The sequence below is a fragment of the Mustela erminea genome, chromosome 7, assembly GCF_009829155.1.
Source record: "Mustela erminea isolate mMusErm1 chromosome 7, mMusErm1.Pri, whole genome shotgun sequence".
Taxonomy (NCBI): Eukaryota; Metazoa; Chordata; class Mammalia; order Carnivora; family Mustelidae; genus Mustela; species Mustela erminea.
This window is the reverse complement of record NC_045620.1, coordinates 31,592,360-31,611,358: the sequence shown is the minus strand read 5'-3', so window position 1 is coordinate 31,611,358 and position 18,999 is coordinate 31,592,360. Positions and strand designations below refer to the sequence as shown.

Sequence of the window (18,999 nt, the reverse complement as noted above, 5' to 3'; positions counted from 1 at the left end):
GGCACTCAGTTCCCTTAGCATTGTGACAGTAAGAAAATTCCCTCTATGTGGGTTTATTTAAAAGTTCATATTCATAACTCCATGTTACAATGAGTTAGCATAGCCAAATTGACCTGGAAAATGAATTCAATTGATGACATATTTAGGAAAATCATAACAGAAGATTTTTTTTTTATCCACATGCATTGTTCATGAGTCTTATTTAGTTCCTCTTTAATTAATGTTGTCTGCTTGTCCTCAATTTTTCAGAAAAGAAGCAAATGCCAAGGGCTTATGTTCAAAGTGTTTCTTTTAGATGCACATCTGATTTACAGAACACATTTCTCAGAACTCAGTTTTGTTCCTGCCTTTTATCATTCAGGCTGTGAAGTTGTGCCAGACGTCAATGTAGCAGGGAGAAAATTTGGAATCAAGTTACTAATTCCTGTTGCCGATGGTATGAATGAAGTGTATCTGAGATGTGACCATGTAAGTAAATTAAAAAAAAAAAAAATGCTAAGTCCCTTTACTTTTCTTCAGCCTAAGGACAAACCAGCTGAGATGTTTTTTTCCAATCAGAGCACTCATCAGTCAGTTACTGCCTTGTAACAACCAACCCCAAAATCAAAACGTCATATACCAATAAACATTTGCCTCTGAACCGAGGGCGAGTAGGCTAGGGCTTCAGTGATCCAGCCACACGTCCCCTGGACAAATCTGCTTCTAGCTGTAGGCCTGGCTAGGCTTGGCTCCTTGCTGGAAGTGAAACTCCTTGTATTTATGCTGGAAGTGCCAGGCTGCCTGGGGAGGCTCTGCTCATAATGACGGCAGAAATGCAAGAGAGGAATTACAAACATGGCAGACGACCTAAAGCTTAGGCCGGCAGGTAGTACTCTGTTATTTCCACCCACGTTTTGTTGGCTAAAGCATGTCCAAAGACAAGAGGTGGGAAATTACACTCTGTCTCTAAGGAGACAGACTGTAAAATTCCATGGCAGAAAGTACGGATACCAGGAGGATGAAGACTGAGGTCAGTAATTCAGTGCACCACAGCGACTGTTGCTCTGAAGACTTCCTCTCTCCAGTTACATCCCCTCAGCTTCTAGAACCATGCCCCTTGGCTCCCTGAGGTAAAAAATGACACAAACGTTCAAGAGCAATAGAGACCACCACTGACTGGTTCAGAGCCCAGCAGTGGACCCGATTCCTCCCTTGAGATCAGAATCTTTACTAAGGATAGGCCAGGGTAGACAAAATATGGGAAATCAGTTCATTTTTTTTTTTTCCCTCCTTTCCTTCTGTCACAGAGATCCGACATGATATGAAAATGGAAACAGGTATCAAGGAAGGCTGTCAGGTAGCTTGGGTTTTCACCTGCCTGTCTTCCATGGTACACCTGTGTCCTGGGTTCATCTTTCAATGCAAAATTCTCTGTGTGGAATGGGTCACAACTGACATTCCTATTCTCTAGCCCCTTAGCATAGAAAAACTCCACACAGGACTCAAAACACCCAATTCCTGTTGGGTGTTAAAGTAGGTGATTGACAGCCACTCAGAACATGGGGCACTTCACCTCTTGCCTCACTCAGTAGCTGACAGTTTTGTGTATTGTAGAGCTGAGAGCTCACGTCCTGGTCGGCTCCCAGCAGGGGGGGGCACTTTGCACTTGAATTTGTGTCTCAGCCCTCTGATGTTTGCTTCAGGAGAACCAGTATGCCCAATGGATGGCTGCCTGCATCCTGGCATCAAAGGGCAAAACCATGGCAGACAGCTCCTACCAGCCAGAGGTCCTCAACATCCTTTCATTCCTGAGAATGAAAAATCGGAACTCGGCATCTCAGGTGGCTTCCAATACCGAAACCATGGAAATGAACCCTGAAAGTTTTGTGTCACCTCGGTGTGCAAAAAAACACAAGTCAAAGCAGGTACCGCCAATCTTGTTGGAGCACTGTTTGCAGTAAATGCTGTATTTTCTGAGATAAAATGAGGAATTAAAATGATCGAGGCCATCAGCATGAAAAATCGGCTGATGGGGATTTCTGCCTATGGACTCGGTATTAGATGATGTTAAGAAATTATTTTTCCCTTTGGTAGAGTTGACTACTGCTAACTGAACATGGCAGCATTCCCAGATTTCATTAAAATCATTGAGTCCCCACAAGTTAAAAATTTAAATGATGCTTCCATGAGAGGGGGTTAAAAGTTATACAGATAAACTGATTCAAGAGAAACCATTGCCCACGGACACCATACAGAAGGAGGGAGCCAGAACCCTCCATCTCCATGAACCTCAGGGTTTATGTGTTGGCTGATGCTATTCCTTCTTCTCCCCAGTGAATTACAGAGGATGAATGAATGGGAATTAATTGTAGAGTTGCAGTTGGGTCTTCATTTATGTTTCTCCCTGGGGACCTGAGGTAAAACGATGATTACAGAACAGTGAGGGTATGCTAAGAACGGTTCAATGTTCTCCACTTCTGCTCAGCTGGCAGCCCGGATTCTAGAAGCCCACCAGAACGTGGCCCAGATGCCGCTGGTCGAAGCCAAGCTGCGGTTCATCCAGGCGTGGCAGTCTCTGCCGGAATTTGGCCTCACCTACTACCTTGTCAGGTATCACACTGTTCACCAGCCCCTCTCACTTCCTGTTTGTCTCCAGGTGCCTTTCTCAGAGCCCAGTTTATTCTCGGTCTAGAATGTAGAACTCTTTGTAATTTTAGAACACTGTCCTCTCGGGTGCCTGGCTCAGTCGGATAAGGATCTGCCTTTGGCTGGGGTGATGATCCCATGGTCCTAGGATCCAGCCCCACATCCGACTTCCTGCAGGGAGCCAGCTTCTCCCTCTCCCTCTGCTCCTCCCTACAGCTTGTGCTCTCTCTCTCTCTCTCTCTCTCTCTCAAATAAATAAATAATAAAATTTTAAAGAAATAAATAAATAAAAGAAGGAAAGGAAAGAATACTGTCTTCTCACAAATGGCCCCAACACATGATCTGCTCGTAACGATCTTCCATACCTTCTCTTCACAGTACTTACCCGGGCTCCCTACTTCTCTCCTTGTCCCCCTGAGTTTTCAGGTTGGCTGCTAGAGTGATCCTTTTAAGACCTGTGTCAAACCACAGCAGGCATCTGCCCAGAACCATTTGAAGGCCTTCCGGCTTACTTGGCACACAAGCCAAATCCTTAACAATGGCCCTGTAAGACCTTAGCTCTGGGGATTTCACATCCTCTGCCCCTCCCTCACTGAGCCCAGCCACACTGGCCTCCTGGCAGGTTCATGAGCATCCCCCCACCGCACCCCCCCAAAAAAAAAGAAAGCTGCCGCCTTGCACATGACCCGCTCGCCCCTAGAATACAAGCTCCAGAAGTGAGACACTGTCTATCCAGTTAGGTCGCTAAATGTATTCCCTGTGCCTAGAAGGGTGCCTGGCAGACACGGTGGATTTCAAATTCATTGACTTGACCCTCTCTTACTTTGCTTCCCTCTGACGTCAGTTTCACATAAAGGGTGTCTGCAGGACAGCCTTAATTCTCTCCACTCTTCATATTCTCTTCCTATCACAATAAAAATGCCCTTCTTTGGAAGAGTTAAACCCTCACTGTCCATTCTTCGGATGTCATTTAGAAATGTTCCTGTTATCTTTAAGTTGTGTATGAATGAACCTCATGCAGCAGTTGCTTTTCATTCACTTTTTCTTTTTTTAGATTTAAAGGAAGCAAGAAAGATGATATCCTGGGAGTTTCATATAACAGGCTGATTAGAATTGATGCAGCCACTGGGATTCCAATGACAACATGGAGATTCACAAATATGAAACAGTGGAACGTAAACTGGGAAATCCGGCAGGTATAACGTTTTCGGTGTATTCAGTGTCGAGGCTATAAATGTGTCTTCCATCCGAATTGTAGATTACTCTGTCCGTATATTTAGAACTCAGAAACCACAAGCCTGTGCTCATTGTCTGCTAAACTAATCACGTGCAGGTCTGGGCAGTTTGCTAATAAGCACAGGCCAAATGGTCTCGGAATCAACACCGCAAGTTGGCTGAGTCTCCATCCAGACTTTCCATACAGACTCTAAACCGCTGAGCAGTTCAATTAGTTTCCTTCCACTCAGCATAGGCTTATATAAGACACTGAGAAGTGCTTCACAGATATCACCAGAGTTAGCGCTGTCACCCAAAAGGAGTCCATAGAGGCTGCACTGACTGGCTGCCTGGAGGTCTAACCGGTTGAGGACTCAGAGGCTCAATTGCCCACCTGGGGAGCATTCCAGTCCCCACAGGGATAGGCTGCCAGAGAAGCAAGTGAGGGGAGCAGGGATGACTGAGAACTTTGCCTCCTGAGTTAAGTAGCCTGCAAGCTCTCTGTCTCCCATCCATTGCACTTGCACCCGGGGAGCTAAGTCCAAGCCAAGGCTATAGCATGGGAAATTCTAGATCAAGTCAGAGGCACCTGAGCGTCCAGCTGATTTAAGACATTCTGATGTTGCTGATCTAGAATCCTTCCTCCTTCGTTTTCTCGTTTTCCCAGTAGAAAGCCATCCACCTTAGAAGGAGGGGAACGGACTCCCACCTTTTTTTTAAAACCATGGAATCCTCTCAGCAGGGCTGTTAACTCATTTATAGAATAAAAGTTTGAGATTAGGTGACCTCTAAGGCAGTGGCTCTAAAACCTTGCATATTAGGATCGCACAGGGAGCTTTAACACACGGGCCCAGGCCACACCCTAGACCCCTCAAATCCCAGTCTCTGGGAGTGGGCACCTGGCAGCAATTTTTAAAGGTCCACCGGTGATTCCACTGGGCAACCAGGGTTGAGAAGCAGGGAAATCTGTTTCTTCTAGAGTTTAGAGTTTACGACTTTCAGCTGGAAAGTGGTGCAGGGCTGTTGGGGGTGGGGGGGTAGGAAAATTCAGGTGAGACTTTTTATTCCATTCAAAAGTCTGCAGAGCACCCCGCCCCTTGACAGAGGGCGTGCTTAGGAAGTTCTTTTTTTTTTTTTTTTTTAATTTAATTTCTTTTCAGTGTAACAGAATTCACTGTTTATGAACCATACCCAATGCTTCATGCAATACGTGCCCTCCGTAATACTTACCACCAGGCTCCCACACCCTCCCACTCCCCACCCCTTCAGAACCCTCAGATTGTTTTTCAGAGTCCATAGTCTCTCATGGTTCATCTCCCCCTCCAATTTCCCTCAACTCCCTTCTCCTCTCCATCTCCCCATGTCCTCAGTGTTATTTGTTATGCCCCACAAATAAGCGAAACCATATGATACTTGACTCTCTCTGCTTGACTTATTTCACTCAGCATAATCTCTTCCAGTCCCGTCCATGTTGCTACAAAAGCTGGGTATTCGTCCTTTCTGATGGAGGCATAATACTCCATAGTGTATTTGGACCACATCTTCCTTATCCATTTGTCTGTTAAAGGGCATCTGGGTTCTTTCCACAGTTTGGCGACTGTGGCCATTGCTGCTATAAACATTGGGGTACAGATGGCCCTTCTTTTCACTACATCTGTATCTTTGGGGTAAATACCCAGTAGTGCAATTGCAGGGTCATAGGGAAGCTCTATTTTTAATTTCTTAAGGAATCTCCACACTGTTCTCCAAATTGGCTGCACCAACTTGCATTCCCACCAACAGTGCAAGAGGGTTCCCCTTTCTCCACATCCCCTCCAACACACATTGTTTCCTGTCTTGCTAATTTTGGCCATTCTAACTGGTGAAAGGTGGTATCTCAATGTGGTTTTGATTTGAATCTCCCTGATGGCTACTGATGATGAACATTTTTTCATGTGTCTGATAGCCATTTGTATGTCTTCATTGGAGAAGTGTCTGTTCATGTCTTCTGCCCATTTTTTGACATGATTATCTGTTTTGTGTGTGTTGAGTTTGAGTTCTTTATAGATCCTGGATATCAGCCTTTTGTCTGTACTGTCATTTGCAAATATCTTCTCCCAGTCCGTGGGTTGCCTCTTTGTTTTGTTGACTGTTTCCTTGGCTGTGCAGAAGCTTTTGATCTTGATGAAGTCCCAAAAGTTCATCTTCACTTTTGCTTCCTTTGCCTTTGGAGACATATCTTGAAAGAAGTTGCTGTGGCTGATATTGAAGAGGTTACTGCCTATGTTCTCCTCTAGGAATCTGATGGATTCCTGTCTTACATTGAGGTCTTTTATCCATTTTGAGTTTATCTTTGTGTACGGTGTAAGAGAATGGTCGAGTTTCATTCTTCTACATATAGCTGTCCAATTTTCCCAGCACTGTTTTTGAAGAGACTTTTCTCCACTGTATATTTTTTCCTGCTTTGTTGAAGATTATTTGACCATAGAGTTGAGGATCCATATCTGGGCTCTCTACTCTGTTCCACTGGTCTATGTGTCTGTTTTTATGCCAGTACCATGCTATCTTGGTGATTACAGCTTTGTAGTAAACAAGAGCGACCAAAAATACCTCTGCGTGCTGGGCGTTAGAATGTTTTGCCTGCTGTATGGCATAGTTGACACAAGAGGGCGCGCAGAGAGCAAAGACTTGTTTGCTGGAAGCGTTCAATGGAAGAGATGCTTGGGGTGTGTGTGTGTGTGTGTGTGTGTGTGTGTGTGTGTGTGTTGGGTTTTTTTTGTGTGCAAATTTTGGGGGCCAGGACGGGGAGGGAAATCAACTGTAAGTCACCTAAGCAGTCCTCAGCTCTGGGGGCCATCCCAAGGCAGTTTTTCCCTCATTTTCTTTGAAATGTTTAAGCTTACCTTAAAGCTCAGAGTTCAGGCTCACCTGTGCCTTCCTCTTCCAGGTGGCAATCGAATTTGACCAGAACGTCTCCATTGCGTTCACCTGCCTGAGTGCAGATTGCAAGATCGTGCATGAGTACATCGGTGGATATATTTTCTTGTCTACTCGGTCTAAGGACCAGAATGAAACCCTTGACGAGGACCTGTTCCACAAGCTGACTGGCGGTCAGGAATGAAGCAAAACTGACCTTCCCACACACAGACGGTGAGCCAAGGATGGTCCTCCCTGAACAGATGGGCTCCTTGGCTCGCACAGTGTGCACTGCAGCCTGACGGACAGCACATACTCACCACTGGTCCGTCAGATGAGGACCTCATCTCATTCCAGATACCCTGCCCGCTACCTCCTTTTCCTTACTTTCCTCTATCCTACCAGTGACGGAAGGGCCCTCAGTTGCCTTTTCTGCAAAATGGGTGGGTGGGAGACAGGCTAGAACTCAAAAGATTACTCTATGGCCCAGCCTGCAGCCACCGTTCTCTGACTTGCAGAACCTGCAGGTCTATGGCTAGAAGCCACCAGTGTGCTTCTCCGCTTCGTTGCTAAGTCGGTGAAAGACAGAAAGGTCGAAAGCACGGGTGGCCAAGGACAGATCTTATTCCATAACTCAGGTATAAAAAGTAATTAGTCTTTCCTAACAGAACTGCTTTTAGCTCCCATCCTCTGAAAATGACAGAGGGGGTCCTCACGTACACACAGACTTGTTCCCTATAGGTCAAGGCCTGGGGGTGGGGAAGAGAGAGGTGGAGTTACCTCCCACTGGTTGGTGACAAGGCGTCAGAGCAGTGGCCTTCAAGGTCATCAGCTCACAGTGATTTCTGCAGAGGTGACTACAGACCCATCTGGCCTTGGACATTGGCCCCCTCAGGTTATACCGCTAGTCCTATTCCATTCCTGGGAGGTCCCTCAGCCACCTTCATGCCTTTCTTGATGATGGGGTGACTCAAAGGCACAGGGAAATCCATTCCTCAACCCAGCTGCAGATCTCAACTGCTGCTCCTTGGAGCGGGATGGGTCCAGTTTTCTCTGTTCCTAAGAAGCACGGCCCCACATCTGGGGTTACTGTGGGGTCTTCCTCCCAGCTGGTCAGGAAGAGAAGGACAAGCCCATTCTCAAAAACCACCAAGTTCAAGGGCTGGTGGCTTCCCTTCTGGCTTCTGCGTGTATTTTGTAAATCAGGAGCCGATAACAGACTTCTGTTTTCTCTGCTTTTCGCTCTGTCATCTCTGCCGCAAGCCACGGGCATGAGCCAGGTAACCGCTGCCTCAGTTGTCATTTTCTGCTTTGGTTTGTCACCTACGAGAGGAGTGGGTTTTGAGAAGGAAAGAATCGATATCCAGGGTAGAGGGAAATACCAGACAGTATTTAATTATGTTTTGATAAATGTTCTGTCCCAGAAAGGACTTTGGCTGCAGGAGTAAAGCACAGGCTCCATTTCCATTTTTAATTCTTTTATGATGCAAAACTCTGGAGGCCTGGCCAGGGCTCAGATGCCCCAAAACGTCACCTATTGCTTTCTTTTGAGAAACTGAGATCTTCCACCGCTCTGGGAGCCGCATTAGGACAGCCTGGTCTAGGGAACCCCGGGCCCTGGGCTGGAAGCTGTCCCTGGAAATTCCTCTTTTCAGCCTCTCCTTAGAGGCGCAGGTCCATGAAAACTCAATGAATTTCCGAGGCACCAAATGAATTTCCGAGGCCTCACTTAAACTCGGAGGCGGCTTAGGCACTTGGCAGATCTGGTCCACATCATAAAGACCTTCGTTTGAAATGTTTGTATAGAAACTAGTGCTGAGCCTACTGTTCATCCCGGTGTTGGTCATTTGGGTATCGCCTTGGGCTCTACTATTTTAGAACCTAAGTCAGGTCTTTAAGAGAACATCAGGCCCTACATGAAAGTGATGCTCCTGGACATCACACTTTACCTGTCTGTCGCCCAGGACAGCTCTGCCTCATTTACCAAAGCTAGACCTTCGGTGGGACCCTCGTCCTTAGCTCTTCACGGTTGTCTGACAGTTCAATGAAAACACTCAAAGGAGTGGACTGGTTTTAACCAAACTTTCCGAGGAACGTTTCTTCCCTGAACACACCACCACATCCCAAAGGAATAAACAAATGGGACAAGAAAACCTTAAATGCTGCTATTCCAAAGAGCAACTAAGGACTTTTTTTTTTTTTAACATTGGTTGCAAAAGGTCATCTGACTCCCTATGATGAAATTTTAAATTAATGTGTGCCTTTCAGCCTCCTATTTTTTCTTAGCTACAATAGATGGGGAAATCTGCATTTATTATTTTATAGGACTTTTTTAAATAAAAGTTTTATATGGATTTGAGTACGGTCTGGTCATGTCCTCTCTACTTTGCTATCTCTGAAAAGGTGAATGTTTTCTCCCCCTATGAAAAAGGATTGCAACTTTCAGGTTTAGGGCATACTTACCCTCACAATTGCAAGATCTGAGCTCATTCTTCTCAGTGAGATGGACTTAGAAACCTCACTTAAATGCTGGCTTCAACTCCTTTCCCATTGAAGGTCCCTAGATTTCCTGACATCATGAGCAGTTTTTTCCCAGGTCTACCTTTTGGAAAAAGCACCAGAAATCAAAGAAATAGCCAGACGCAGGGGAGCATCAGAGGGCCTCCGATTTGATGGACGAATGTCTAGGAGAGTTCTTTGATTTAGTGGTAGAGGATCTGTAACAGATAGTGATGTACACTTTATAGATGTCCCTTCACAATTCTCACAACAACCCACGGGGGGACAGGAAGGGCTTGCCTTCTCATTCCACAAAGGAGAAAACAGGCTCAGAAGGTGAACCACGTGCATAAGGTCACACCGCCAGGAAGCAGCAGAACCAGAATTCGAAGCCAGCTTCATCTTACTAACACTATCCAAAGACACACATTGTTGGCATTTTGGGTTGTGTTGTGTCTTTCCAGCCTTTATACCATCTCGTGTACTGGTTTTTGTTTTTATGTTTTAAGATTGTCCCCCTCGGCCCGCAAGGACGACAATGAGCCTGGTATGGTGTTAATGCTTCATTTCCCTTTATTTAATCAACTTCCTTAGCTTATATACAGCAGGGTGACCAATAAGGGGTCAAGCAATGGGGAGAGCCAATGAGAGTCCTGTTACTATGCTGATTAAATTTGATACAGCCAATAACTATGTCCTCCTTTAGGCGGGCTTCACCAGAAAGTTCATTGTATACTTGCAGCGTACTTTGCTAGCAGTGAGCCAAGCACCTTCTTGTAATGGCGGGGACTTCCCCGGCCAGAGGCAGTCCCCGACATCTCCCCCTTTTTTGTTTTATGGCAGAGATCGTGCCTGTCTTAGGTCGTCAGTAGCAGAAAACATCCTTACCCGTCATCAGACACAAGATATCGATGATCTCTGTCCTGTCTTAGGTTGGTATGTTTCTCTACTGATCTTACCCGTCTTTGACTACCGATCTAGCATGCTTAGCCATATCTGGGGAGATGTCCCAGCCTCTATTGACATAGGGGCTTATGCTATAGCTCGGCTCTGCTCTCGCTGCTGTGTTCTCCACTGGTGAACGTTTCTGAATAGAAGCAGAATGCCAATAAGGAGGAGGACAAGATGACCAATTGTATCAGCCCATTTTTGGTGAACTGGAACATATTGCTGAATGTTGGAAATAGCTCTGGAAGGGAAGCTGGTTGCACACGCATACTCAAGTTATCTCAGCCAGAAGGATTCATGTGAAATTTTGAAAATCGTCAGACCAAGTACCCTGCAAAAACTAAGAGAGCTGTTGGGAGGAATTTCTGGCCTTATTAAATTGAGAGAATTTTACAGGGGTAACACAAAGCGCAGAAAAAGGAACAATAGAACCAACACTCAGTATATCAGCTAGTGAAGAATGGGGGGAAGATAAAGGAAGAATTAGTTAAAGGTAAAGGATAGGGCCAAGCCTTCAGAATAGCCCATAATTCACGTGTCGCCGTCAGGGGAATTAGGAATATCAGAGTCCCCCACGACAGTAGGAGGATCACGGCTTCCTCTGTCCTCATCCTCGTTCTCAGGGGCCTTCCGGACCAATCTCTCTGGAATCCAAATCGGCACTTCTTTGTCCTGTGGGAAAACACAAACGGAACCTCTGCTCCAGATTAATACAGGATCCGGGCCTTTCCATTGTCCTGTAAGGATATCCTTCCAAAGAACTAAGGGCTTGGGAGAAGAATCCATACGGGCTGAATGTCTTTCAGCTGCTGCCTGACCGTTTTTATCAAGCGTCAAAAAATTTAAAATAAATAGAATTGTATTTAGTTTGCCTTTAGGGGACCGGAACGTGTCCCCTATTCCCCCTTTTTGTTTTAAAAGAGTTTGTTTGATGGTTAAGTGGGCACGTTCCACGATGGCCTGTCCTTGAGGATTGTAGACATGCGAGGGGCGGGCCAGTGGAGCCAAAACCCCTCTGTCCACGGGATTTTTCTGTGTTGGGGAATAGTTTATGACAGCTTGGTAACACTATAATTTGTGCTATTTTATCACCTGGACTGATAACTGTAATGCCACGAGGGGAAGACACTAATATTTTGACTATTCCTGTATAATCAGCATCAATTACTCCGGAGTGTACTATTAATCCAGCAAGGGCTGTGGAGCTATGCCCTAATAATAGGCCTACAGTATTCACAGGCAGTGGGCCCTTAAAATCCGATTCCACCACCTGGGTTCCCATCTCGGGGGTTAGTACAAGTCTGGTGGTGGCGCGGATGTCCAATCCGGCGCTTCCTTTTGTAGCCCGCGTTGGCTCGTCGGCGGGTAATGCGTGCGGGCTACCTGTTGAAGCACCCCATACATTTGAGGGCCCTGGGGTGATGGGCCCCATTTCCCGTTTTTTGAATTCCTTAGGGGTAGTGGATTACCTTGAATATCTTTTACTGAGCGACATTCATTCGCCCAGTGTGTACCCTTGCCACACCTAGGACATATGCCAGGTTGCTTTACTGTTGGGGGACCCTTGCTGTCAGGACATTCTCGCTTAAAGTGCCCCTGAGCTCCACATTTATAGCATTCCCCAGAATTTCCTTTAGCGCCCTTACGTTGGGATAGCTGAATGCCCTGAAGGCCTTGAGTAATGGCTGAAGCAAGTATTTGTCCTTGAATAACACTGTCATTAATATCCCTGCATACCTTAATGTAGGTGCTTAAATCTTTAGCCTTCCATGGCCTAAGGGCCTCTTTACACCATTTATTGGCTTGCTCCTAGGCCAGTTGTTTAATTAGAGGCATGGCTGTGTCAACATCCCCAAATACTCTCCCAGCTGTTTGCATCAATCTTGCAACAAAATCAGCATATGCTTCATTTGGTCCTTGTATCACCTTAAATAGTTGACCCTGCAAGTCCCCACTGCCCTGGAGGGTTTTCCATGCTTTGGTAGCGGAAGCCGCAATCTGCATGTATACAGCAGGCTTGTATTGCAGTTGGTCATGTTTACCAGTGTATGGCCCCATGCCCATAAGCATATCCAGATTCCATTGTGGATTGCCTGCTGCAGCATTACGCCGTGCAACATCCTGGGAATGCTCTTGCCATGCTGTCTTCCAGACCAAATATTGCCCTCCAGAGAGGGCTGCCCTTGCTAAATTCCCCCAGTCTTCGGGGATTAAATTCATGCCTGCTATGGACTCCACTAGAGAAATAGTAAATGCTGCCTGAGGGCCATACTGCATGACCGCTTCCTTTAATTGTTTAACTAATTTAAATTCCAAGGGCTGGTGATACCCTTGATGATTTTGGTCCTCTAGAACTGGGAAAATCGAGCTGCTATTGGCCCCCCTCCATGCGGTCTTCCAGTCCTCATTAGCAGAGGGATGACATTTACATGTTATCTCCCCCGCCAGGGGATTGTAAGGAGGCGGAGCACTAGGGGTCACTGCTGAACAGGGAGGGTCTGGTTTTAATTTGAACTTCCACTCTAGCTCCTCCCCCGACATTTCTTCTTCCCCTTCGCTAGAACTACTCCTTTCTGAAGCACGAGATGAGCATTCTTCTTTAACTTCCTCGAGTGCCTCAGCGCCCTCCTGAATAACTGAATCACATTTCGGCTTATATCCTCCCAGGCACCCTCTGACTAGAGTCCGTATAACTAACGTTCCCGGTGGCAATGGTTTGTTTTTATCCCTCTTCTTAAAATCCTCACCTAACTGGTCCCATTGGGGGATATTTAGCAAGCCCTCGTCCAGAAACCAAGGCACCACTGTCTCAACTGTATTCAAGAATGTCCTAGCAGTTTTCGTTTTTAATGGCGTGCCATTGGCCTTTAGAAGGTCCTTTAGGGGGGCGCCTGGGTGGCTCAGTGGGTTAAGCCACTGCCTTTGGCTCAGGTCATGATCCCAGAGTCCTGGGATCGAGTCCCGCATCGGGCTCTCTGCTCAGCGGGGAGCCTGCTTCCTCCTCTCTCTCTCTGCCTGCCTCTCTGCCTACTTCTGATCTCTCTCTGTCAAATAAATAAATAAATTCTTTAAAAAAAAAAAAAAAAAAAAAAAGAAGGTCCTTTAGGGAACCCTCTCACCTCGACTTTGACAGTCCAGATCCCATGACTAGAATCCCAACCTAATGGCTGTTCCGTGTATACTTGCTGCTTAATCCCGGCTCTAAGGCCACCCCGCTTCTTATTGCGGACTCACTAAATCCTGGCTCTAAGGCCGCCCCGCTTCTTATTGCGGTCTTGTACAAGATTCCCACCACTTTGATCGTGGTCCCTTCCCCGCTTACCTGCGGACTTCTCCCTTGCAAGGTTTTTCTATTTTTCTTAATATTTCCCGGGTCTCAGCACCATTTGTCGCCCTCGGCCCGCAAGGACGACAATGAGCCTGGTATGGTGTTAATGCTTCATTTCCCTTTATTTAATCAACTTCCTTAGCTTATATACAGCAGGGTGACCAATAAGGGGTCAAGCAATGGGGAGAGCCAATGAGAGTCCTGTTACTATGCTGATTAAATTTGATACAGCCAATAACTATGTCCTCCTTTAGGCGGGCTTCACCAGAAAGTTCATTGTATACTTGCAGCGTACTTTGCTAGCAGTGAGCCAAGCACCTTCTTGTAATGGCGGGGACTTCCCCGGCCGGAGGCAGTCCCCGACAAAGATGACATCCAGTAAGTCATTCCATATTCATGGAAATTGGCTAATTCATAAGAGAGTCACTAAGCAAAAAAAAAAAAAAAAAAGGTAGCTATTTAAGCTGGCTGAATGCAAAGTATGGGGCTATGATGCTGCCCAAAGGCAGCTTAAAATTTCTAATGTGGAACATGATGCCTCCTCTTAAGACATTTTTTTCCCCCACCTTCACCCATTTCCTCCACCCTCCATCTTCCACATCTGGCAACCATCAATCTATTCTATTTCTAGGACTTTGTTTCTTTTAGATTTCACATATAAGTAAGATAATACAGTATTTGTCTTTTTCTGCCTAACTTACTTCACTTAGCATAATGCCCTCAAGGTCCATCCACGTTGTTGCAAATGGCAGAATTTCCCTCTTTGTGGCTGAATAATATTCCACTGTGTATATACACATATATTTTATCTTTATCCATTTACCCATCAAAAGACAGGTTGTTTCCATATCTCAGCTATTATGAACAATGTTGCAGTGAACATGGAGATACAGATATCTCTTCCAGACAGTTTTGCATTAGCCTGGTCAAAAAGGAAACTGGAAGGGTACCTGGGTGACTCAGTCCATCAAGCATCCAACTCTTGGTTTCAGCTCAGGTCATAATCCTAGGTTGTAGGACTGAGCCCCATGTTGGGTTCCACACTCAACATAGAATCTGTTTGGGATTCTCTCTCTCCCTCTGCCCCTCTTCTTGCCCTTTCCCACTGTATGATCTCTAAAATAAATAAATCTTGGGGCGCCTGGGTGGCTCAGTGGGTTAAAGCCTCTGCCTTCGGCTCAGGTCATGATCCCAGGGTCCTGGGATCGAGCCCCACATTGGGCTCTCTGCTCAGCGGGGAGCCTGCTTCCTCCTCTCTCTCTGTCTGCCTCTCCGCCTACTTGTGATCTCTGCCTGTCAAATAAATAAATAAAATCTTTAAAAAAAAATAAATAAATCTTAAAAAAAAAAAAAAAGAAGGGATGCCTGAGTTAATCGTGTCTGCCTTCCACCCAGGTCATTAATGCTGGTGTCCTGGGATCAAGCCCAGGGTCGGGCTCCCTGCTCAGTGGGGAGTCTGCTTCTCCCTCTCCTTCTGCCCCCCTCCACTCATGCATGCTTGTTCTCTCTCTCTCTCAAATTAACAAAACCAGGAAGGAAGGGAGGAAGGAATGAGAGAGTGGGTGGGTGGGTGGAAGGAAGGAAGGGAGAAAAGGGAACCTGGAGCAGCAATAGCGGAAGAAAAGCCAAGCCCCCATCTGAGAGTGTATGTCTCCTCATCTATAGAACAAGGGTTTGGACTGTGTGGTCTCTTATAGCCCCTTGTACTCCAGCACACTCTCGCTGTGGTCCCTCTTCCCCAAAGTCGGGTTGAGGCACATCCCCCCTCCTATGCACCATGCCCATACTTTCCCTCCGAAACTCTGGCCTCACTCTGCCACCACTGGCCCATTATCTGAGTCGGGACACATAGTTCTAGAACTCGAATTTCTGAGGTTAACAGGCTGCCATGAGAGTTGAGCCCCAGCGGCCAGACACCAGGAGGCTAAATGGTTGTGCCAACTAGTGTGAGAGTGAGTCAAATCTTGCGCCTGTGCCACCCTCCCCAAAGAATATTCTCAATAGTAATAGGGTTGTTATTACATGGCTTAAAGAATTAGAACACCAACGTGTATTAGGGACTCTCATGTGTGCTTCCCAGGAGTCCTTTCAATTCAGCCTCGGGGTGTGATAGGTGTTGTCAACTTCACTGTACAAATGAGGAAACATGAAGCGGTTGCTAGTAAATGTTTAATGCTCTGTATGTAAGGGTCGGCAATGGGAGACTTGGTTTGCCAATCTTCCTGGTGTAAAAACTCCCACCATAGCCAGTGTGGCATCAGTGAACACAACTGGGAAGACACCCGAACACCCAGCCCTCTGCCAGGGACAACCCAGCTCCAGGACACAGCAGATCTACTGTGGACAGAGAAGTCAAGCAGCTTGTCAAGGTCACCCAGCCAGAGTGTAGGCAGTCGGGATTCGAACCCAGACCCTCCCAACTTGAGCTGTGCTCTTCAGCACTGCTCTTGATAATTCCATGTGAATGGCAAGGCCTCTTGAGCCATGAGCCCTAGACTGTCTTTACTTCTGATAATTCTGATGAGGTGACTTCCGCCCCCTCAACCCCAATATATTTGGGCAAGGGCTACAGAACTCCATAGACATTTTGTCCTTCATTTACAATATACCAGATCTCTTAAGTCAAAATAATGACAATTTCTACTAAAAAAGTCTTCAGACCCCAACTGCTGGCCCCCTTGTCCAATATGACATTTGACTGCAAATCTGGGTCAGAGGTGGCACTCAGGAGGGTGGGAAAGAGTTCTGCCCTCGTCCCAGGAGAGAAAACACCAACCCATGACTGGAGACAACACCCTCTATCCCCATCCCCATGAACGGTGTTGGCGTGGGTCCTGCCATTGCGTATAAGTGATTAATGCCAATTCCACCAGAGAGAGGCGGCTTTCCCTCAGGGACTGAGCTCTGCTCTTAGAGGCTGAGTGAAATGATTTTTATTCTGACCTTTTCCTCCCTTTATTAATGGCTCTTTGAGTCAGGTAGACATCAGAAGAGCAACTGGGCAGCCAAACACTTGGCAAGAAGTTGTTGAGTAATCCATTATTTATAACCTAAGCAAAGTTCATTCTAGAACAAGTGGCTACAGGGCGCCTGGGTGGCTCAGTGGGTTAAGCCGCTGCCTCAGGCTCAGGTCATGATCTCAGGGTCCTGGGATCAAGTCCCGCATCGGGCTCTCTGCTCAGTAGGGAGCCTGCTTCCTCCTCTCTCTCTCTGCCTGCCTCTCTGCCTACTTGTGATCTGTCAAATAAATAAATAAAATCTTTAAAAAAAAAAAAAAAGAACAAGTGGCTACAAATGCTAAAGTGCTTGGGTGGGTCTTGTACGCAGGCACATTCAGCCAGCTGTGCAACCACGGGGATGAAGGAGGCATGCCCTGCCGAGCAGTCACATATCTTAACATATATGAATACATAGCGAATATGTCTGAGAACCTAATGTAGCCTATGGGCCTACAGTTGTCAAGCCATGCTAAGTTTCAGTCAACTGTATTTCAACCAATTCAGTTAAAAACACATATAGAGGGGTGTCTGGGTGACTCAGTTGGTTAAGCGTTTGTCTTTGACTCAGGTCATGACCCCGGTGTCCTGAGATTGGCTCCCTGCTCAGTGGGGAAACTGCTTCTCCCTCTCCCTGCTCGTGCTCTCTCTTGCTATCTCTGTTGCTGTCTCTCTCTCTATCTCAAATAAAATTTTTTAAATTAATAATAAAAATAAAAATACATATGCACACATATATTTTTATTTTATATAAGCTATATAACATATAAATATATAGTTGATATAATTTGTTACATTTATTTACTATTTACATATTTTATGTGAACATTATTTTATACTATTTACATATTATATAAATTATATATGTATATATATATCTATTTCTTCTATCAGTTAGAATTGCTTAGCTACAAGTGACAGAAAATTGAAAATAATAGTGGCTCAAACGAGAGAAGTTTTTCTCTTTTCCACCAGAAATTCCAAAGGCAAGCCCAGGCCAATAAAGCATTCTATCCCATGTCAATGACCGAGGTCCTTTCACTGTTTCCATCCCCTATTTACAGCTTCAATTCACAAAGTCATCTCATGATCCAACATGGCTGCTGTAGCTCAAGGCATTAAGTTTCATGGCTTCAATGAACTACAAGGCAGACTGAAGTATTGGGTCTTTGATCAAAGTCACCATGGGTTCAATTAAAAATCAGAGTTCCTTTACTGATAAAGAGGGTGAGAATAGATATTAGGAAACAAGTAGCTTTCTCGGCCCATAAACACTTGCTGTGTGCTAGGTACTATGCTACCTGCTAAGGATAATACAATCTAGCAAGAGACAAACCTCTGAGAAAATAACATTGTATATAACAGGCATTATTCTTGACATGTTAAAAAGATATAGAGCAAATGGGAGGGAGTTGTTTTATTAGAGCCAAGAGCAAAAGGCGAAGGATTTCCCAGACAAAGGGACATTTAGACTTGGTCCTAAGGGTTGAGTGAGAGTTTTCAGAGTAGGGAGAAGGACAAGAAATGAGGTCAAGCCTGGGAGAGGGGCCATTAGTAGAGAGAGAGCCAGGGAAAGTACTCATCCACGGGGTGCCATGATCAGACTTCATTTTAGGAGTGTCAGTCTGGCAACAGATGGAGAATGGCTGGAGGAGGGTCACACCGGAAGTTGATGGGTCATTTCAGAGGCTGCCTCTGGTAGTCAAATTAAAAGACCCTGAGGACCAGAGCTAAGCCAAGGGAAAGAGAGGTAGGGAAAAACTGAGGGCTGTTTCAGAAGTAAAATTGGCACGCTGCAATTGTGAGCAACACTATAAATTACCTACCAAAACATTTTCCCTTCTTCCTTGCTAACAGAACCTGATTTTGGCTGACCCAATGTGGCCGCCTCCAATGATGGATCTTAATGATCCACACCAATTGTGACAATCTTATTGCCCAACTTCTCAGTTTCCTGTGCAGGTAGGGGTGGCCATGTGACCAGTTCTAATCAATGAGTCCTGAGGAAAAATTTGCCATGGAGGTTTCTGGGGAAGATTTTCTGTCCTGAGAGAAGGGAGAAGCAGCTGGCTTCACCTTCCCCCTTCCCTGTTCCCCGTTCTGCCTGCCTTGAATGTCTGGATATGATGCCTGGAGGTACAGAATCATCTTGCAACCAGAAGGCAACAAGATTGAGGATAAAGGAAATGCACGAAAGATGGGAAAGCCTACAAACAGAAGACGTCTGTGTCATTATGGAGTGGCTGAAGGGATACCATCAGCCCCCTAATTCTAGACTCTTTGTTATAAAAGAAAAATAAACAGATGTGTTTAAGCCACTATTAATTGGGCTTTCCATAACTTGCAGCTGAACATATTCCTGATGGTGGTGAACAGTAAAGAAGTGAATTTGTGGAGTAATGGAAAAGAGGGTCAAGTTGATCAGCAGTGGATAAATGGTAAATAATTCTAAAGTTAATTCCAAATGGTAAATAATTCTGAAGGTAATTCCAA

General features: G+C 45.7%; 1 protein-coding gene and 1 long non-coding RNA gene across 2 annotated transcripts in view; one reads left to right on the top strand and one right to left on the bottom strand.

Annotated features, from left to right (window-relative positions):
• Positions 1 to 8,639, top strand: part of FERMT1 (fermitin family member 1) — a 35,183-nt gene extending 26,544 nt beyond the window's left edge. The window contains exons 11-15 of the mRNA XM_032351382.1: positions 362 to 468; positions 1,683 to 1,904; positions 2,465 to 2,589; positions 3,680 to 3,821; positions 6,767 to 8,639. Of these exons, the coding sequence (XP_032207273.1) occupies positions 362 to 468; positions 1,683 to 1,904; positions 2,465 to 2,589; positions 3,680 to 3,821; positions 6,767 to 6,940 (770 nt within the window). The 3' untranslated portion in view covers positions 6,941 to 8,639. The remainder of the gene's footprint in view (positions 1 to 361; positions 469 to 1,682; positions 1,905 to 2,464; positions 2,590 to 3,679; positions 3,822 to 6,766) is intronic.
• LOC116595238 overlaps positions 1 to 18,999 on the bottom strand; it is a 52,361-nt gene that overhangs the window by 19,825 nt on the left and 13,537 nt on the right. Inside the window, exon 3 of the long non-coding RNA XR_004287571.1 lies at positions 6,723 to 6,811. This is a non-coding gene — a long non-coding RNA (uncharacterized LOC116595238). The remainder of the gene's footprint in view (positions 1 to 6,722; positions 6,812 to 18,999) is intronic.